Source organism: Procambarus clarkii, chromosome 9, assembly GCF_040958095.1.
Source record: "Procambarus clarkii isolate CNS0578487 chromosome 9, FALCON_Pclarkii_2.0, whole genome shotgun sequence".
Taxonomy (NCBI): domain Eukaryota; kingdom Metazoa; phylum Arthropoda; class Malacostraca; order Decapoda; family Cambaridae; genus Procambarus; species Procambarus clarkii.
In genome coordinates this window covers 15417529-15439221 of record NC_091158.1, presented here as the reverse complement: position 1 = coordinate 15439221, position 21693 = coordinate 15417529, and the positions used below count along the sequence as shown (strand labels likewise).

The 21693-nt window shown below is 34.1% G+C and overlaps 1 protein-coding gene across 1 annotated transcript in view; it reads right to left on the bottom strand.

Moving 5' to 3' along the window:
- Dscam1 (Down syndrome cell adhesion molecule 1) overlaps positions 1–21693 on the bottom strand; it is a 659150-nt gene that overhangs the window by 50257 nt on the left and 587200 nt on the right. The window contains exons 31-33 of the mRNA XM_069321167.1: positions 16447–16614; positions 9595–9741; positions 308–468 (exon numbers count right to left, since the gene is read on the bottom strand). Of these exons, the coding sequence (XP_069177268.1) occupies positions 308–468; positions 9595–9741; positions 16447–16614 (476 nt within the window). The remainder of the gene's footprint in view (positions 1–307; positions 469–9594; positions 9742–16446; positions 16615–21693) is intronic.

The following is a 21693-nucleotide window of genomic DNA, read 5'->3' as shown; positions in this document are numbered from 1 at the left end:
ATACTGCACTATAACAATATATTCATGCAAATAACTGGCAGTATAGTTCTGAACATATATATAAATCCACCAGAACTAAAGGGAAAGTTGCACAAAGGTGTTAGCCTCTCTTGTTCCATAACAAAAAGGCATTATGTTGATAAGTGTATATACTAAAACTAAATATGAGCCATCATTATCTAATGCTAACTTTTAATTTGTTTAGTACACAAAAGAGGCTAAAATTAAAATCATTTCATCCCCAAAAGTCATACCTAAAACCGAACATTCCCACACAGTCAATGAACCATACAAACAATTCACTTACCATACTCCTAGAAGCAGGAGAGTTGACAAAGTTTTGCTGAGACCCATGACCATTCTGGTAAGGGAAGGTCTGGAAGTTGTTACCGGCCTGTTGGGGGTCCATTTCCTCACGGAATCCAAGGAGGTGGAAAGTTGCGTATGGACAGATTTCGTCATCTCCACCTAAATATTTGAGTTTATTACTAAAACCAAAAGTATGATTGAAGTTTCCAAAAATAATTAAGAAAAAATATAAAGAATTTATCAACCAGAATTATGTCTGAGGCTAACTTATGTTTGAATTACTGTTAAAGACTATGTTTACAGCATATATAAACTAAAAAATGTTATTACAAACTTTTTACAACTTTCTCATATAGAATTAAAACATTATTAGCTTTACCAATTATGACTGAAAATATCCTTGCTGATATCTGATGGATATCAATTTTTTCTTTAATAATGAATATATGGTTTTCAACTTAAAATTTTACATTTAAAGTACACAATTAAACGTTTTCAAGTCGTCAACTAATTCAAACATAAATTAATGTCATAAAACAAATTAAGCAATACAGTTCACAGAAAACTGTGTTTTTGACCAATCAGTACAGTAATTATCAAAAGATACTTTCTAAAGTGACTAGGAAAAGGTATTTGGAAAAAAATAGGATCCTGATACTTTTTGTAAGTAGGAACTGAAATTAAGTTATGAAGGAAGTACATATTCATAGGAAGACAATGAGAAACAAGATACTGTTTACACAGGAAGAAACAAAAAAAAAGGAACATGTAGGAAGACAATGAGGAAAAAGTTCCATAAGAAGACAGTGACAAAAAGAGAGATACATAGGAAGCCAATGAGAAGATACATATACGAAGACAATGAGAAGAAAGATACATATAGGAAGACAATAAGAGGAGAAAAAAAGAGAAAAAAAGGAAGGCAATATGAATTACACAAATAAATGATCAAACAAAATTTCTGTCACTGATCAATACAAATTTCCAATTTGTACATTCATCAGCCATATTAACTACACAAATATTGTGAAATACACAGTGCAATAATACCCATCCTGAACTGCCATTATAGAAATTAATGCTGCATTTATAAACATTTTTAAATATTTTATATAATAAGAGCTATTATATTAAACCTTTCATCTCTACATGCAAACAATGTTAAATTTATACAATATTTATTTGCTTACAAGTTTTAACACAAATTTAAACCTCACATCAGTTTTAGTTTCAATTGTTTCTTATAGCCTTATATACTTAAATAATTTGATTATAAAACTTTTATATTATAAAACAAATATTATCTACACCTAATTGTATGATTATTTTGTCGTGCTTACCTATAGGAAAGGCATATCAGTTCTAAACCCGCACCTTACAGCTATTATAACTGGTGTGTTTATATCTCAACTCTCTAGTACACTAGCCAAACGTGCTCTTTAAGCTGTGCATAGTGGTTCCAGTTCATTTGACCTATTTACCACTCACTCTTTATGAGCATTTGCTTACATTTTTCTGGCTCGTCTGTGCTTTTCACTTTCAAATGTGCCCCCTCGTGCTGGTGCTCTATGTCTATTACCCTTAGTATCTTGTATTTTGTGATGATACTGCCTCTTATCTTCTTTTTTGTCATTAGATTTAGTTTTCTCAATCTGGTCTTGCAGCTCATTTCTTTCATCTTTTGTCTGATGACAAAACTTTGAACTTTATATATATATATGTATGTGTGGGTACAATATATGTATGTGTATGCATGGAGACGATGAGTTACAATAACATGGCTAAAGATATGATAACCAAACTACACATCAGGAGATGGGGAATGATGATGTTTAGGTCCATCCTGGACCATAATCAAGTCGAGTGTGAACTCCTCACATATGACTTGACAATGGTCCAGGATGGACTGAAATTTCGTAATTTCTCCATCTTCTGATGTGTGGTTTGGTCATGATGTGTACACATGTTTTTTATCTAATAGCCAAAACTGTACAATTAAGCTTAGGAATGTCTTGCCTAACACCAAGAACTATTTTGCATATTTTCAAATAACTTTTCAAACTTAGTTCACCCTAAATAATATAAATATAATATATTAACAACATGAATTACTAACTTAGCTATGTCTAATTTTACTTATATTAGGCAATGTATTGAGGAAAATCAACATATTTAGGCTACATTGCTAAGTTAAATTTGGATCCAAATACATAAAAATTTAATTATGTTCATAGAATTAAACAAGTCTCTGGTGAGTGGTAGATGTCTAGAGATGAAGTTTTCTAGAGACTGGAAGGTTTCTAGAGACTGACAAGTGTCTGACGATTAACACTTTTCTGGCAACTGGCAAGTGTTTAAATTTAATGCAAAATTTGATTGGCAAGTGTTTGGTGACTGGCAAGCATTTGTCAGCTGCCAAGTGTTTGATGACTGAAAGGTGTCTAGTTACTGGCAAGTGTTTGGTGATTGTCTTACCTGGATCTTATCAGGAGAGAGTTCTGGGTGTTCTACTCCCCAAGCCCAGCCTGGGGTCAGGCTTGACTTGTGAGAGTCTGACAAGTGTCTGGGAAGTATCTAGTGACTGTAAAGTGTTTGATGACTAGCTAGTGTTTGATGACTAGCTAGTGTTTGATGACTAGCTAGTGTTTGATGACTAGCTAGTGTTTGATGACTAACCAGTGTTTGATGACTACCCAATGTCTGGTGACTGACAAGTGTTCAATTGTTGACATGTATCTAGCAAGTATCTGTTGGCATCTGGTGATCAAGATCTTTCATCATTATTCACTTTGTCTCCATTTCTACAGCAATTTATTTTATCATCACATTTTATTGTACTCGCACAGCTTTCTTAACTAAATGTATATAAATAATACTTAACTGTACTGATTATGTAACTGTAGTTAAAGTGTCACAAGTCACAGGACATGGATAGTAAACCATCACTCGTTGGACTCCACTTTGTTGTGCTTTGATCTACTTGTGCATTATTATTATTAACTATCATTATTATTATTATTATTATTATTATTATCATTATTATTATTATCATTATTATTATTATTATTATTATTATTAATGGTGTTATTGTTGGAGGGTAATCCTTAGATGCTTTGATTCTACAAACACGGGTGAACACACACACAAAAAATGACATTTCTAACTATTTCAAAAATCTTCATTACAAATAAAAATAAACCACTTAAAAGCACATGTACTGAAACTTGATTTCTGTAGTATAGAACTTTTTAGTAGGTGACTTTGCTGCTTGTTCTGGTTGTTGTGGCATCAATCACTGGTAACTCAACATTTCCAAAACCTGTGTCCCTTGTGAATTGGGTAAACACTGTCTTAGAGCAGGTAGTATACATACGGCACAGGAAAATCAACTACTTTAGTGACGAAACTTATTGATAGCTAAAGAGCTAAGATTATTCTATGGGTTAATATTTACACACCAGACAATTGCATTCTCAATCTAGCCAGGTTTACAGTCATTTACAAAGATACTCCAGTAACAGCATATTATCATATTAAAAGTTTACAATACAGAATATTTAGTAGATATACAATATATACAATTTATCATACATACAAAAGAAATATCAAAATACTGTATTTCTATTTTAACTTTAGATCATACTTAACACAGTATGCAAACTCTTAATACAGCCAATGTTTACTTACCACTTGTATGTGGAGCAGGAACTAAACTGTACATGCAATACACAAGCAGGTTAATCAAGCATGCTCAAGTGCGTATTAGCAGGCGGGCCAAGTGCTATGTATTTTTACCTACGTGAAGAACTGAGAACGGAAGGTTGATGATCTCTCTTTTATTTGGTTACAACACACTTAAATAGTTAATATCACTGCAAATATTAATTGTAGCTGGTAAAAAAAAAAGTGTAACTTATTTTGACAAGTGGTAATGTTAAGCGATGTGTTAAAAACTTCTAGCAGAATTTTGAAAGAAGCCTTCCTGCAGACACACATTACAGTGATTTTAGAGTAGTATAAAACATTTTCATTCAATGTTGGATCAACTAATACAGTAGAACCTCGAGTGACGACTGCCTCAAATGGCGACCAATCTGGGTAAAGAATGCCCCAATCGCCGACAATTCGTCTTGTTAGGCAGCCGCTCGTTTGAATAACGTCAACACCACATGGTGGGGTCGCGGGCGGTTTCTCGCACATTCTCGGATGTCTCCGACGATGCAAATAAATTTTTCTTCTTTGTTTAAAGATGCTATTGATGGTGGGATGTTGCAAAGCATTGATTTTTTTGTAGAAAAATGAAATTAATTTTTTTAAAGAAAGAACAAATATCAAAAAGGCTCGTTCGGTATTTGTCAGGTAGACTGCTCCATGTTTCTTAAAAAAAAAAATGAAAAAAAAAAGAAGAATTTTGAAAAACAGAACAAATGTCAAAAAGGTTTGTTCGGTGTTCGGCAGGTAGGCTGCTCCATGTTTCTTAAATAAAAAAATAAAAAAAGATGAAACAATTTGAAAAATGGACAAATGCCATAATGGTTCGTTCAGTGTTTGTTGGGTAGACTGCTCCAATATTGAGAAATAAATGAAAAATACAAAACAAATATAACACATTTGAAACACAGAAAGATTGTCATAATGGAGCAATCTACCCGACAAACACTGAATGAACCTTTATGACATTTGTCTGTTTTTCAATTTGTTTCAACTGTTTTTGTTATTTTTCATTTTTTTTTTTAATTTAAGAAACATGGAGCAGCCTATCTGCCGAACACCGAACAAACCTTTTTGACATTTGTTCTGTTTTTTTCAAAATTCTTCATTTTTTTTTTAATTAACATGTAGCAGCCTACCTGACAAACACCGAAAGAACCTTTTGCTATATAAAAAATGAAAAAAAAAATTGAACAAATTTGAAGAAAGAAAAATGTCATAAAAGTTAGTTCAGTGTATGTAAGGTAGGCTGCTCCATTATTTAAAACATCGAATATCATATTGATGTTTTTTGATGGTAGAACGGATTATTTCTATTTACATTCTTTTCAATCGGGAACTTCGTTTTGAATGACGTCAGTTTCACATGACAACCACGGCGCTGAAACGGATTAAAGTCGTCATTCGTGGTTCCACTGTATTTAAAACCTGTTCTGTAGATCTTCATCTGTTGTTTTTATTGATAATGGATTTACTCATAGAACTAAGTGTGTATAAAGAATCTTTTCCCCTAATTTTATTGTGATAATTACTGTATCTCCTAACCTCAAAGTACTAAGAGTAAAATATTTGCCGATTTATATTTTGTTATTAAATAAAAGATTCCTTTGTAACTTTCTTTAAAAAACAAATATATTTAATAAATAAAATAGTTATTGATTTATTTATTATTTATTGATTTTGATTTAAAAATGAATAAAGATTATCTCAAGAAAAATGATGTACTATTTTGTTTAACTAATGATGCATGAAAAGTTAATGAAATAAGAGATGATAAAAAAAAGCATTAAAGATGAATGAAAAAGTTATCTTTGAATAACAACTCAACTCTTACTATGAAAAAATATGAAATAGCTTTTGATTAGTGTGGGAGCCAAGGCCTCGTTGTTCAGAATGACAGGCACATGTGCTTTCCTGTAAGTGCCCCTCTTCCTAGCCTTTTATGTCTGGCGCACTAATTCTCTCTCCCAACACTAATGTTTTCATCATATTTTCCTTAAAAATGTGGATGGAATTTGATTCAACAGCCTCTTTTAATGCATTCCACTTACCAACCACCCATACAGGGGAACGAGAACTTTTTTACATCTCTACAACGTGACTGCATGACCTGCTTTTATTGAGGTCTCCTTTGTCTTATATCCTTTTGATTTCAATATACTGCCTTTGTCCCCTTTGTCTATTTCAATCAGAATCTTGTATGTAGTGATCATATCCTCTCTCATTCTTCTCTCCTCTAAGGTACTAATCTAGGACGGATTCCTTTTGTGCATCACATGGTGTCAGCTCCATGACTGTGCTACATATTTAAGTAATAGTCTTTGATGATGAGACTTGGAAACCTTGTTTAGATTCTTAAATGATATTTGTATTTTTGTTAACTTTCCATATGATGCTGATGTTTTTTTGTTCATATGAGCATCTGGTGTTAGTGTTGGAATTATCTTGTCTTTTCCATGTCTTTTTTTTAGTATTTCTTGTAATTGCTTTCCCATTATTATGTAGTTAATTAGTTTCTTATCTCCCTTACCCACTTTCTACTTGTTTGGACTGAATTCCAGCAGTCAATTATCAGCCCACTCCTGAAGTTTGTCAAGGTCTTCTTGTAGCACCCTTCAGTCCTCTTAAGTTCTTAGTTCCCTTCATCAACTTTGCATCATCTGTAAATATAGACACGTACAACCTCAGTCCTTCTGGGAAATCATGAACATAAATTAGAACACTGTCCACTCCTTTCCAGTCTGACATATATCCTCTTTGACTAAGACCCTTTGTCTCCTCTCCATCAGGTACTCCTGTACCCAGTCCTGTGCCTTTTCTGATATTCCTGCTTGTCCTTTCATCTTGTGTAAATCTTTGTGAGGGACTATCAAAAGCTTTCTGAGAGTCTTTCTTATATTTTTTGGCACCTTTGTTTCTTTAGCTTGTATTTTTGACCTCCTGTTGTTGAAATTGAAAGGGTAAAAAATTCCTGTCTGTCTATTTTGAGTCCTGTTACTATTTTGAATGTAGTGATCATAGTGCCTCTTTTCCTTCTTTCTTGCTTTGGCATATTTCACACCTCTAGTCTCTCCTTGTCGCTCTTGCTTTTCAGTTCCAAAAGCCATTTAGTAGCATGTCTTTGCATCTTTTCCAGTTTATTGTGCCATTTTTTTAAATATGGGCATCATGCAACTGATGCATATCCCCATTTTGGTCTCACAAAAGTAAATAATTTCTTTAGCACAGTATTTCATTGACCATGTATTTAAAAGCAATTCTATATTTTGGAAAGTGTAGCACAGGTTCCTTGCACAAGGTCCATTATGTGGTCCTCTGGTGACAGTTTACTATCCAGAACCACCCCTAGATCCCTTTCTTTGTCAAAGTTCTTTAATGTCTTTTCACATAATTTGCAGGTTGGATGTAGCCTATTTTCTCCTATTCAACATTCCATAATGTGACATTTAAGACATTGAATTACATCTGCCAAGTGTTGCTTCATTCACTTACTTTGTCAAAGTCATCATGAGGGGAATGACAGTCATCAAAGTCTCTTATATTTCCTAGTAGCTTAGCATCATCAGCAAACATGTTCATATAACTCAGTATCCCCCTCTGATGGACAATTTATATAGACAATGAACATTATTGGTACTAGAACTGAACTTTGTGGTACTCTGGTAGTACCATTTCTAAAGTCTGATACATTGCCTCTGATTACTAAATGCATATCAACACAACTATATCTTTCCTATAAGATCTCTGTGGCTTTATCATTAAAAACTAAGTACATTTGTTAAATAAAACCTTCCTGCTTGAAAGACATACTGACTATGTCTGTTATTTTGTTATACTGTATTTACATTGGTGGGGGGGGGAACCATTTTTATATTTCTCCTTTAGCATTGTTCCTATAACCTTTTAGATTTTGCTTAAGGATGCATCATAGCTTCTTTTTTGTTTTATCTTGATCTATCTAATTACTGTCCTAGTCACTTGTTATTATTGTATGAGGATTAGTTGCCACAAGAGGCATGCAGACTGCATGCCTCTTGTGGCTAGTATCATGGTTCGGAATTCAAATCAGGGTGCAGACCTGACCTCAGTGGGCTTGTCATAGTTACCATTTTTTTGCTCTTTGGAAGAAGGGGCTTATTTTCCTTCTTTAGCATTGGAACCAGATGGTTATTCAGTGGGATTAATACACAAGACAGCCAGGGAAACACTTGTACTATCACCCATATATGATACAACATATTGACACATATCATGGCATTAACACTAGCTTCTCCCTATGCCCTGATGACAAGTTCAAGGATAACGGCATTCAAAATACTTGAGACATGCTTGACCTAGGAATTAAACATGATTATTATTGGATATGAATTCAGGACATCCCTAATGTGTCACTGTTCTCAAAAACGTTCCCAATGTTATTATTGTGATTGAATACATCTTTTGCTCATTAATCATACTTTTCCCCTCTCATTTTGAGGTATGATATAATTAAAATAATATAAAATATCTTGCTTCCCAACTCTTAAAAACTTGTGAGTGCTCACAGCTCCACAGCAAGATGCAAATAGTTTCTGAAGAATGCTGTGCATTAGGTAATTTGTCAAACAGGCAAAACAGCAAATGATTGCATGCATTTTGAAAAATTCAAATGAATGAAAAAGATAGAAAGAACTGACAAATGTTTAAAGTAAATATAAGAAAAAGGGTATGTAGTAATTTTGAAAGATTAACTAATACGAAGCATGTATGGCAAACAACCAAATGTCATTCATAATATATCTGTGCCCAAACAATAGAAAGGGATGACTGCGATCAGTCAAACTATAAGAAAGTTGATACTGCTGTAATTTAAATAACCTAAACTGTGGAACTATATTACAATCAAATAAATTCTTGTCCAATTGTATTGTAGAAATACTTATAAACTTTGGTAAACTCACTGGTGCTGCACACATTACTTAAGCCATCTCGTTTCTGAATACTTAATACCAAAATCAATGTTCAAAGTCTATAAATAGCTCTCCAAACTAAAAATTTTGTATAAAATGTTAACATATCACTGAGTGGCTGATGATGATGGATCAATTAGACAGCAAGAATAGACCCCCTCCCAAATTATAAATAAGAAGTAAAAAATGGCTTAGTACATTGGTTTAATATAAATATTTTCCACAAATATATATATATATATATATATATATATATATATATATATATATATATATATATATATATATATATATATATATATATATATATATATATATATATATATATATATATTTATATTATAACATTTTTATAATAATAAATATTTTTAATAGTCATTTACATTTCTCTGTTCTTTTTTCATATAGTGTTTTCTGGATTGGTTACAGGATAAAAAAAAAAATTCATTAAGAACAACTGATTAAACTGACATACCATTATTCTCAGACTCAAATTACTGAACTGCACAGAAATGAGAAACAATGCTACCTTAAAACAAGATCATAGTTTGCAGCAACAATACAGCCTTGATTTATTAAATTCATCCTCCGTTCTCGTTCCCATGCACTACTCAGCAAACCTCACCTGATCTCAGGGTGTCCTGGGAACCATGAGGTGGATGAGGCCCTCCAGGGGGAATACGTCGTCCAGGGGGAGGATGGAGGGAGAGTTCCTCGTACATAGGGCGTCTTGGGTCCCAGGTGGCATGTGTGCCGCGACCCGACCCCCCACCTAGAGAGACAACCAACAGCCGCCCACTCAACACACAAGAAGCGCAACACAAACTACATCAAGCGGTATTTGAGTTTGCCACAGCCATACTACACAGTCCTTAAGTTCAGGATGTTTCATTCTTGTATTTTGTATTTTATAGGCACATAAATTAATACCGAATTAAAAAAAATATCATGCAATTCTACATACCCAGTAGGTAGAATTATTTATAGCAGAAAATTATCAAGTGGTGTTATGTTTTCTTGATAAAGACACAAGCTTTATGGCAGTGACAGTTTTGACTAAGCCAGTAGAGATAAAGAGCTGGTCCTAGCTTAGGTCTGGTTACTCTCAGGTAGAGTCAGAGGGAGGCAAGAATAAAAACATAGAAGCAAGACAAGTCTAAAGACAGCAAATTAGTTAAAAAATATTTGCATATGCTGTCCTTATAACATAACTTTTGCACACAGAAGAAAAAGATTCAAGAATGAAGTTACACTATGAGTAACTATATTCCAGTAGCCACACAACATTGAAGTGATGGTAGTCTAACATCGTGTGGCTGCTGTTAACGGAGTGCAGTCACTCATTATTTTGACATTTTGATACAAATAATGAGATATTAAATATATTCAGAAGATGGCCATGCTTGAAATTTTTGCTATGCTCAGTTAAAATTATTAATAATCTTTTATCTTTACATAATATACATCTTGTGTAAGTAATATTAATTCACAAAAAGATGATTGTAGAAACTAATGACTACAGCAAAATTTAGATAATTCAAATAATTTTAATTCCATTAGATAACGGAATAATTAATAATTTTTAACCGATTTATAATTTTGTCTTTTATGAGCTTAACAAAAACTTTATGAGAAATAAGTCTCCTGAAGAATCAAAATAAAGAAAGACTGTTATCTATTATCATCTGTTATCTAACTTAACTTTTATACTGAGCTGTACTACAGTGTCAGTTTAGGAATAGCATTCGTTAGGCAATTCTTCTGTTAAAGATAAATTTAACAAATCCTAAATTTTTATGTAACTCATCACTGAATGAGGATTTTATATCACTGACAAAAACTGAACCTTTATAATCTACATAGTCTTCCTGGCTTGGTGCCTTCTTTTGATAATTACTTTGCCCTCAAATAAAAATTAATACAGTACAATAGTTCGATTTGCTAAAGCAAAATGTATTTAAGAAATTCAAAGAAAATTGTGTTAGAAAGTGATACAACCACTGTAACATGGTTAGTTCCTTAGGCAATATCCAGCTTATTCGATGGCAATGCCAACTCTAGAAAGGGCCAGTGCTATCTTTGCAGGCAATTACACTAACACCTTGGGTTCCGAGAGAATGGACACCCGAGCTGAGCAATGCACTTCAATTACTTTTTCAGATATCTTCATGTACAGGAATCTTAGCAGATACAGTATATGGAAAAAGACAAACATAGTTCCAATCTACAAAAGAATAGCAGCAGAAAAGACCCTCTAAATTATTGACACGTATTGTTGTTGTCAAGCAGGGTAGTCAAAACACTTGAAAAAATAATTAAACCAACCAGTACAATAACTGGAGACAAAATGATACAATAACAGAGATAGTATGGCTTTTGAACAGGAAAATCTTCTGTGACAAATCTACAGTACTTAGTTTTTATGATAGAGCCACTGAAATTTTACAGGAAACAGATGGTTGGATTGACTGTATTTACTTATACGGTACCTAAAAAACACTCTTGATAGAGTCCAACAATAGAGGTTACTTTGGAAATTGGAACACGCTGGAAGGCTGACTGGCAGATGAAAAACTTTCTGATAGAAAGATTTGGGTGGTAACCCGAGTCAATGTATCAAACTGGAGAAACGTTACTAGTGGAGTTCATCATCAGTGGAGTAATGTTCATCATCTATATAAACGATCTACCAGAAGGAATACAAACTATGTGAACATGTTTCCTAATCATACTATGCAACTAGGAAGATTAGAGATGATACGATTATTATGCCCTTCAAGATGACCTAGACAAAGTAAATGTGAGGAGCAACACTTGGCAAATGAAATTCAAAAATAAATAAATGCAATGTTATAGCATGTGGAATAGGAGAAAATAAGTGACACACAACCAACAAGTTGCAGTATGTGGAAAGGCATCAAAGAACTCTGTCAAAGATCTGGGGTGGTTCTGGATGGTAGACTGTCACCAGCATATTCTATGCTTTTCAACTACAGAATCACTTTTAAATACATGGATGGTGAAATATTAAGAAATTTGTTCACGAATTTTGTGAGACAATAAATTGGAATATGCAAAAGTTTTATGGTGTCCATATCTCAAGAACATCACCAATATAATGGAAAAGAAGATGCAAAGACATGCCACAAAAAAAAGGCTTCCAGAACAGAAAAACAATAACTATGAGGAGAGGCTAGAAGTTTTAAATATATCAAAGCTTGATGATAGAAGGAGAAAAGAGGTGACATGATCACAACAAATGAAATACAGTAGTAACAGGAATTGACAAAATTGACACAGAGGAATCCTTGAAACCTGCAACTTCATGAACAAGATATCCAAGATTCAAGCTAAGGAAACAAAGGCACCAAAACAATGTTTAAAAGTTCTCTTTTGCAGAGTGGTAGATAGTTGGAAAAGTTAGATAAGGTGGTGAATGCCAAACTTTCAGTAGTTTCAAAATGCCATATGACAAAGAATACTGTGAAGATGGGACACCATGGGTGGAGCTCTCATCCTGTAACTACACTTAAGTAATTACATTTAAATAATTACATACGAAGTGCTCACTTAATCATGGGCCCCAGCACATGAAACTAACACTTCTAAGGATAAAACTGTCATTTAAAAAGAAAGCCCCTTACTTGCTAGTATAGATCCACAAGAAAAGAATTCAGGTAACAAAAATGTACAATCTGATGGTCATCAGGGCTTGATTGAAAATTATCAAGGGTCTCCCTTACTCTATACATGACCCAAGAAGAATTATTTTAAGATATCGTCACTGTGTAGGGATGCAAAAGTCATACTGGCCCTGGCTGAAGTCCACAATGTTCCTTGAAAGGCAGTCTATATACTGCCAAAGGTAGTAATCAAGGGAATAATGTCAAAAATACATATTCAGTATATATGTATATATAAATATGTAAAATTCTACCAGGATTCAAAATCTTATGACAGTGAAACCAGCCTTACTAAAGGAAAATACTGTATATGGTATAGAACACCTTACTGATATAAGTAAATCTATGTTTAAGATACACAAAGAATTTTCATGCCAAATTTCATGAATCTGTGATGTTCTTAGAAAACTAGAAAATTGTATTAAATTCCAATTAAAGAAATGTCTTCTTAATACTAAATTACCAACACATGCTAGGTAATGCATGATATCTCCTATAAAATCTTACAAAAAAAATTAAAGATTGTCAATATAAAAAGATTTTACAAAGGTAGCATGCTGTATAGTGAGATTAAGAAGCAAATCCTCATTTATTTTAAGTTTTATGAATTAGTTCTCTTTCAATAATTATTATGTCCCTAGTTTCATATACTGTATAGTAATTTGCTCATAAATCATACCCAATTCCAATATGAACACTGGAATGTACATTCAATGTGAGCAATGATGCAGTAAGGTACACAAAAACAAATAATTACATTGTAATTAGAAACTATATAATAATTAATATTATTAGTGTCTAATTACAGTATTTATATTACTATATAAATAATTATATAACCAATCAAAGTTCAGTAACAATAAAAGCCAAACAAATTATTTAGCAAAATTATTATGTCATTCTATCTGCACTCACTTCTTCCATGATAGAGCAATGGCCCTGGAAAACCCTCTTGTGATTGGGGGGTTTTCCTTATCTGCCCTTGACCAGGGTTAGGCACCCAGAAGGGTAGGCATAACAAAACAAACTCCACACGATAAGAAAATTACAACAAAAACTGAAAGAGAGACAGAACTCTCTCCAATCCCATGGAAACAAGCAAACAAACAAAGGTCACACTCCACCGTTGCATCGCTCGTCCGTGCAGCTCTCCCTGCCTCGCGCCAGCTACCTAGCACTCCAGTTCGTTTGCTAATGTGGTCCGGGGCGAACATTTTCTTTGGCCTTAAATTCCAAAGCGGTGTTTTGCCTATGTGGCAACCTCTGCGGTGTTGTTGTGTGTGGTGGCCAGGTGTCCTCAAAAGTACTGGGACTACATGCGCTTAGGGGTATCCTTCCCTAGGTGCCCTGTGAATACTGCCCTTGCATGTTAGAGTTCTCTTCCCTGGTACGTTCGGGAATTATTTCCATAGGTTTTTCTGCTCAGCATTTACCCCGCCCTTGGGGCCAGCTGGGGTTTTGTGGCATTTGTTTGGCCTTAGGTAGGGAGTGGTAGCATGCTGGTTAGGGTGCAGCCTGCCTACCTACACGGCGGTCAATTCCTGTTTCCTCTGGGGAGGTTGTATTTTTGCTGGGGTTTTCTTTTGTTTTTGTTTTCTTGCCTGGTGGGGGTCTGCCTGGTGTGGCTATAGTCCCACTTATACTATTTTGGTAGCTCTCTGCAATTCCCATGTGATTGTACACGTCACAGGAGTTTCAGTGTTTTGATCTTCCTCTTGGTTTTTTGTTGTACTTTTCTTACCATGTGGGGTTTGTTTTGTTATGCCTACCTTTCTGGGTGCCTAACCCCAGTCAATGGCAGATAAGGAAAATCCCCAACTACAAGGGGGTTGTAATGGTTCTATTGTTACATAAAGTATGGTGACAATAAACACAAACACTAAGACAATACTGTATATATATTTGGTCGAGTAAACAGAAGTATGCAGGTGATACTTTGGCGAGCAATTGTGTGAGTTGAGCGCACTGAGAGTCGGTACAGTATCTCGCAAGTGTCTGTTCTAGACCACACTTGAAAGTAGACTAGTTATTATTCGCTACTCTGCTGCTTATATGCTTGGGCAACACCTCACCATTCTCCAAAGGTTGACAGGAATATTATGTGGAAGTTGGGAAAGGTTTGAGTTCCATAATTAGTACCAAGAAGAGCTTTGCTTCTCTCATTAAGATAATGCGTTTGGAGCGAGTATATTATTGGGATAATCTACTCGCTACAGGGTTTTCCAGGGCCATTGCTTCCTGCACCTCTCTGAGGGGGCCAGGTTGTCCTCGGTAGGCTGAACTCATAGACTAATGCCCCAGTCTAATATATCACATATTAGTCCGATAGCTCCAGGGATCCATAGAGGCTCCCCACAAAAAAATTGTGCCAATGTTAAATAATGTATTTTCTTGTATAACTGGATGTTTTGTATTAATACTTATTTACAGTAATAGACCACAATGAACAGATATGTATATGCAATATGAAGTTCTGAATTAATACCCATTTATGGTAATAAGCAATCCATGAAGAGATATGTAGAGTATGTTTCTGTTTCAACTCTAAAACAGATTTGAAAATTTGTGTACTGGATCCTCAATGACCAACTCGGTTTTGCATAATTGTGTACCCACATTATATCCACTCATTAGTCATTTAGACTTAATCTGAATGCTTCTTTTGCACTTAAATGAATAAAATGGAGGCAGAAAATATTGCATGCAAACAGAATACAGATGGAGGAAACAGCCTTGCCAGGACCCAAGCTCATAGAATACATTCCAGAATACATGTTTAAAAAGCAAATCAGCATTCAGTCAATTATAAAACATTGAAAATCAGATTTACTATCTGAAACAAGCAAGAAATTTAAGAATTTGTCTGTACATTTTTTTTTATTGGAAGCAGATTCGGCAAAACATTGAAAAAACAAACATAATAAAATATTTAAATCTGCAGAATAGTGATGTTTTCAGAAATAAATAAAGTTAAGAAAAGTAAACATTAAATGCTCAAATCACACATTATACTTAATAAATATAAATCTGAATACAATGAACTCTAAAAGTAATACTTTGAAAACAGTAATTTTCAATAAAAATATAAACACTGATAAATTTACAAGTGGAGTTGAAATAAGTTATATGATAAGAATACTTTGAACTTCATGCACTCTAAATGTAATTTGAACAGTGTTATAAAAATAGTGTACTTTGATCACTTGCCTTAAGAAAACCATGTAATGTGCCATAATGGTCTCTCATCATCCCCTGGAGTGTGGCTAAATATCTAAAAGTACAGTGTGATGGGGGTCATGGATGGAGGGTTAGAGAACAACTATGACTGAATATACTAATCAAATATAGTACTGTATAGGGAAAATTTAAACCAACATTAAAAATTTATAATTTCTGTGCTCCTTTGTACAGAAAAGTTGAACTTACTTGATCTACAAAGTCTGGGAAGTTGGCTTATGGTACACAGCAAAAATAAGAGGGCTGTAAAGAGATAAAGAACATAAGGTGTTCTTTATCAATCTTACAGCATGACCTCAAAATTTGCACATAAAATGGTGTAGTGTTCTAAAAGCAGCGATTCAATCAAATGCTCATATAACATTTGATATCTAAATTGTAACTTCAGAAGACATATACTGTGATCTTATTCATTAGACAAACATAAGATCAACAAGTATAAAATAAATCCTGTAATGCACTAATTACACACAGTATCTCATATAACCCTTAACTACTTAAGTCTGAAAGAAAGAACAAATGCAACATTAGTAACTCATGGTTGAGGAACACCATACCTCGCTTGATACGGTCACAAGTGTTGTACTGTGAGCCTGGAACGGGTGGAAGCTTGCGGTTTGGTGGTGGAATGTAGCCGAGTTCCTCGCGGAAACCTGGGTGACGCTTGTCCATGGTCGAGGGTGGAGGCATGCTGGCATTGTACTGGTACTGCTGATACACCTCCTCTGTCACACCAAAATGACAAGATGCATTAGCTACTAGTTAAGTGGCAGACTCTTTACCATTAAAAGGTTTAGAAATTCCAAATACCTTAACACTGTAAAGTTTTATAAGCTTCACACAATTTCACACAAGTTTCAATTAATTTCCTTTTATGCTAACATACACTGTACTGTAATTCAATATGTGAATTATATTTTAATAAAAATAATTTTACAAATATTTTTAAAGAAGACAAACAAGTTAAGTTAGCTAAATACTAATAATTAATTAAAAGTTGAATGATAAATTTGAACCAAATATATTTTACAATTAATGCAAATATATACCAAATTTTTTTTAATATATCAACATACCTATATAGCAATGAATAAAAATAAATGTTCAAATATACTTTAAGATGAACAAATGAATTTTAAACAGTCATCTAATTAGGATAATGAGAGAATAATAGGTAGCATTACCATGAACTGAAAATGTCTATATATTTATGTTTTAAAATTTAAAGCATGAAAAGCATTGTTGAGTAAGTTACAGAGAAGCTTAAAGCAATGGCTGAAGCTTGCCATGATTGGTTTCAAACTAATCTATGTCCATTAATTGGATATCTTAATTTATATGAACATATTTTGTGTCTTTTAACAACAGAAATACTGGAGCTGCCCAAAATCAAATGTTTCATATATTCATCTATTATCAATAATATATTCAACTGAGCAGTACTGTATGATTAAACTAAATTATGATATATATATAATATTCCATTTCCTGAACATATACTGTAAATGTAAACTGATTAATAAATACAATATTAAAAATATAGAAATTAAATGTTACTTCATCAAGTGAACATTATCTTGTCATTTTCCTTAAGATGATATACAAAAATATTACCTTGGCATTAGTATATACAGTTTTAGCAAGAAAAAACATACATCTGAAGGCAGCATACTGCACTTAAACTTTTACTGAGTTACATACAGTCTTTAAGAACATAAGATTGAAGGAAATTTTAGAAGGCCTATTAGCCCATACGAGGCAGCTCCTATTTATATCCACCCAATCTCATTCTCATCTTTTAAAGATCATATTGTAATGAATCCCAGTTACATTTGTCTATTTCTGAGCTAAGGTTCCTTGAGTCAGCAGCGTATTCTGCCCATCAGGCTCTAATGACCTGTCCACCCACCAAGAACACAACATTCCAAATATGTCTGGTCATGTGATTGGGTAAGGGAGAGATTGGAGAGTGTAATTTGAGTGAGTTGATAGTGATCAACTCACTATCAGATGAAAGAATAAACATTACATTTGCCCCTCTCTAAACGGTTATCGAAATAAAAAATAAATTATTGCTCTGCTAACTAAAAACTGGGAAATCTGTCACTACCCCTACTGCCACCAAAATAGGGATGGTGGAGCCAGCAACTTCATAAGATGCCTGGAAGTTCATACTTCCTGCCATGACTTTGTAGTGAGGTTTAAGATCAATTCTCACTCTGTGCAGAGAACACCAACCTTTGCAGCTTGCTTCACTCTGTGTGATTGATTCATTGTGTACCACTGTCTAATTTTTTTTTGTTAGCAGTTTTGTTGAAGGGTTTTGTTCCATGGCATTGTTTTGTTGAAGTTCCTTGGATATTAGATATATCTCCTCTGAGGTTGAGTGGTTTCAGCTCTTTTTTGAGTTGTTCCACTGCCTTGGTGGTGCATCTTAGGCTTAGGTCTTGACACTGGGCATCTAGTTAACATACACATTATAATTCACTAATTTCTTGTGATATATTATAAATACACAATATATGATGAATATTATTTTATCAAGCATAGTATGGTTTTTATTTGTTTTCATCTTGTTAAGCTACAGGTTGCTAATTGTCATCAACTGGGAAAAGTGTCCTGATTAAAGCACTGCTGAATATACAAGAACAAAAATGCTTTCATCTCAGAGGGATATTGATCTGTGGTTTGATCTGCAAACTGATTTTCTGAATATTCTATGTTTTTTTTAGCTGTAGCTGGTTGTTGTGTGTGTCCTATGCTTCAAGACATACGGAATGCACAAGTCTATGGGTTTTGTGTTTTACAGTTTGAAGTTTCTGGTATACCACCATCAATAGTGTTGGGTTATTTTCTTGGATCTGTTGCCACAAACCCTTATCAATACCTGCATTGATTTTCAGAATTATATTTCCACTTGTTGTATCAGTCTCTCTTCCTGTTTTGAGGGATTTTTTGCTTATTACTTACATATGTTTACTATACCAGTAATTTGTCGTTTCTGAATGTTTTGCATCTACATTATTTGGGTACATATGCTGCTGCTTTATTCATTCAGTAGCGCAGGAATAAATGCATGTGCAAATTCTATGGAAGTTTCTCCCCTGTTTTAGCTTTTCTTCTTTGCCAAAGTCTGTATTCCCAAAGGTTCTTTATGGATGTGGTTGTTTTTGTTTTCTACTGCATGCCCTCTCGTTGCTTGTGTTTGGCCTGGCCAGGTGTCTGGGTCTGGATGAGCTTAGCCAGAGCCAGGTGACCCTCTGCTCTTGTTGGGTCTTTCTTCTTGCCTTGCGGCTCTTTCCCTACAGCTTGGTTATGATTTTGTGCCCTTCTGTGTCTATTTTAAATTCCTTGTTTTGGCATACTCACTTTAGTGGTATGCCTAATATATTTGGTGTATTTGCTATGGTCTATGCCAATTTGTCACTTAATCCTATATAGCATTTTTCATTTTTCTTCTTTCTAATACTTCACTTATATAAGTTCAATATAAAGAACATTTGCATATCAACTGAAAATGAATGCCCCCACAATTACTTTTCGTTTTTTTTAAGATTGTGATTATTTGTAAGCAAGAGCCACCAATTCATACTCTTGCATCCTAATCATTCATACTGGTGTGGTTTTTACATCTCATGATGTTCAAGTTGTGTAATATTTTTGTCTTAAAGTTGTTAGTGGAAGTTGCTTTAGCAACCTCTTCTTTCAATGCATTTCACTTGTTGACCACCCATACAAGGTACAAAAATTTACTCACATTTCTATGACAATACTGCATATCCAGCTTCCACCAATGTTCTCTTATTCAACTCTCGCTCAATTTAAATATGCTATCATTGTCCACAGTATTTATCACTTTCAGTATCCTCTATATAATGATCATATCTCTTATGTTTCTTCTGCATTTCTGTGTTTCTCTTTCTGCTTGCTTCACACGGTTTGGATCTCATCACCAGTGCTTCATAATCCAGTAATGGTCTTGCATATAGCTGTCTTTAAACAAATGAATATCTCATTGTTTAGATTTGCAAATGCTATGCTTGTTTTCTAATTTAACTTCCCATATGCTGCTGATGGTATACTGTTTAGGCGAGCTTCTTGTATTAGTGTTTGAATTCTATCCACTCCCAAGTCTTTTCCTCTTACTGTTTTTTTATAGGTGGCTTTTTCTTGTGGTTTCTTGTTACTCCTAGTTTATTTTCCCATCTTCATTACACTAAACTCGTTTGGATTATATTTTAGCAGACATTTACCTGCACACTTCCAAAGTTTGTCAAGATCTTCCTACAGCACTCAACAGTCCTCCTCTTTCTTACTGTCTTCAATAGCTTTACATCAATTGTAAATATTGGCCTGAACAAACTCATCCAGCCTGGCTGTTATCCTCAAAACCATAACCTGGGGAAGTTTGCCACCTTCAAGGCCTTCTTCTTCGCTATGATATGCATAGTAATTTGGGCCCTTGAATTTGTGAGGATAGGACTCGCAATCCCAGGCACCAGGGTTTGATCCCGGCCAGTGGCGGAAACAGATGGGCAGAGTTTCTTTCACCCTAATGCCCTGTTACCTAGCAGTAAATAGGTACCTGGGAGTTAGACAGCTGTTATGGGCTGCTTCCTGGGTGTGTGTGTGTGTGTGTGTGTGTGTGTGTGTGTATGTGGAAAAAAAAATTAGTTAGTAGTTAGTAACAGTTGATTGATTGACAGTTAAGAGGTGGGCCGAAAGAGCAGAGCTCAACCCCTGCAAGCACAACTAGGTGAATACACACACATATATACACTTTCTTCAGTAATCTTGTTAACAATTTAGTCAAAATCAACACACCACCATAACACACACATGCCTAAACTTTAGGAGTTGCAGAGATTTGCACTACAAATTTTCCACTAACTTCATCATACCTTATTTTATCTCTTGTCCTAACAGCACTCATGTTCTTGCAACTAATCATCTCTACTATTCTTCATATTTTTCATACTCATGCCACACCAGTGTTTTGCATGTAAACATTAATCACTTCTCCATGAGGGTAACTAGCTACATCCCTTCCTGCTATGTTTTCCTAACCAAAGCATTTATTGCATCGTCATCTTTCCTTTTATGACTATGTGGTCATCATATAATGACCTATGTTTTGTAACAAAGTTTGAATATTAATGTTTTGCATGCAGATTCAAAAACCCATCTTACAAAAATTATAGATACTGGAGCTACTATGGATGGAATATACCAAATATTGGATGTCACCTTCCCCCTCAAAAGTTTACAATTTGTACTATTCGAATACAAAATGGCATAACAAATAGTAGTACAGAGTAACATTAACCTAACCTAAGCCGTCCTAGCCCCAAAATAAGTAATCCCAAATATGTAATCTTAGGCCTAATTTAGGATATATATTGGGAGAGCCACCTCTGGATGTGTTTATAAGGACCCTCAGCCTCAAAGAAGAGGATATACAGCACCTGGGGGAGTCTTGTTGGGTTAAAAAATGTGCTTGCACATTGTCTTCTCTAACCACCCCCCTTACACACAGATAATAAATAAATAAATAAATAAATAAATAAATAAATAAATATATATATATATATATATATATATATATATATATATATATATATATATATATATATATATATATATATATATATATATATATATATATATATATGTATGCAGAAAATCCACACAGAAATATGAAAGAAAGTGAACGTTTCGGCCTGTTGTTGTCAGTCTGGTGTTGACAAAGGCTTTAACAGGCTGAAATGTTCACTTTCTTTCATATTTCTCTGTGGATTTTCTGC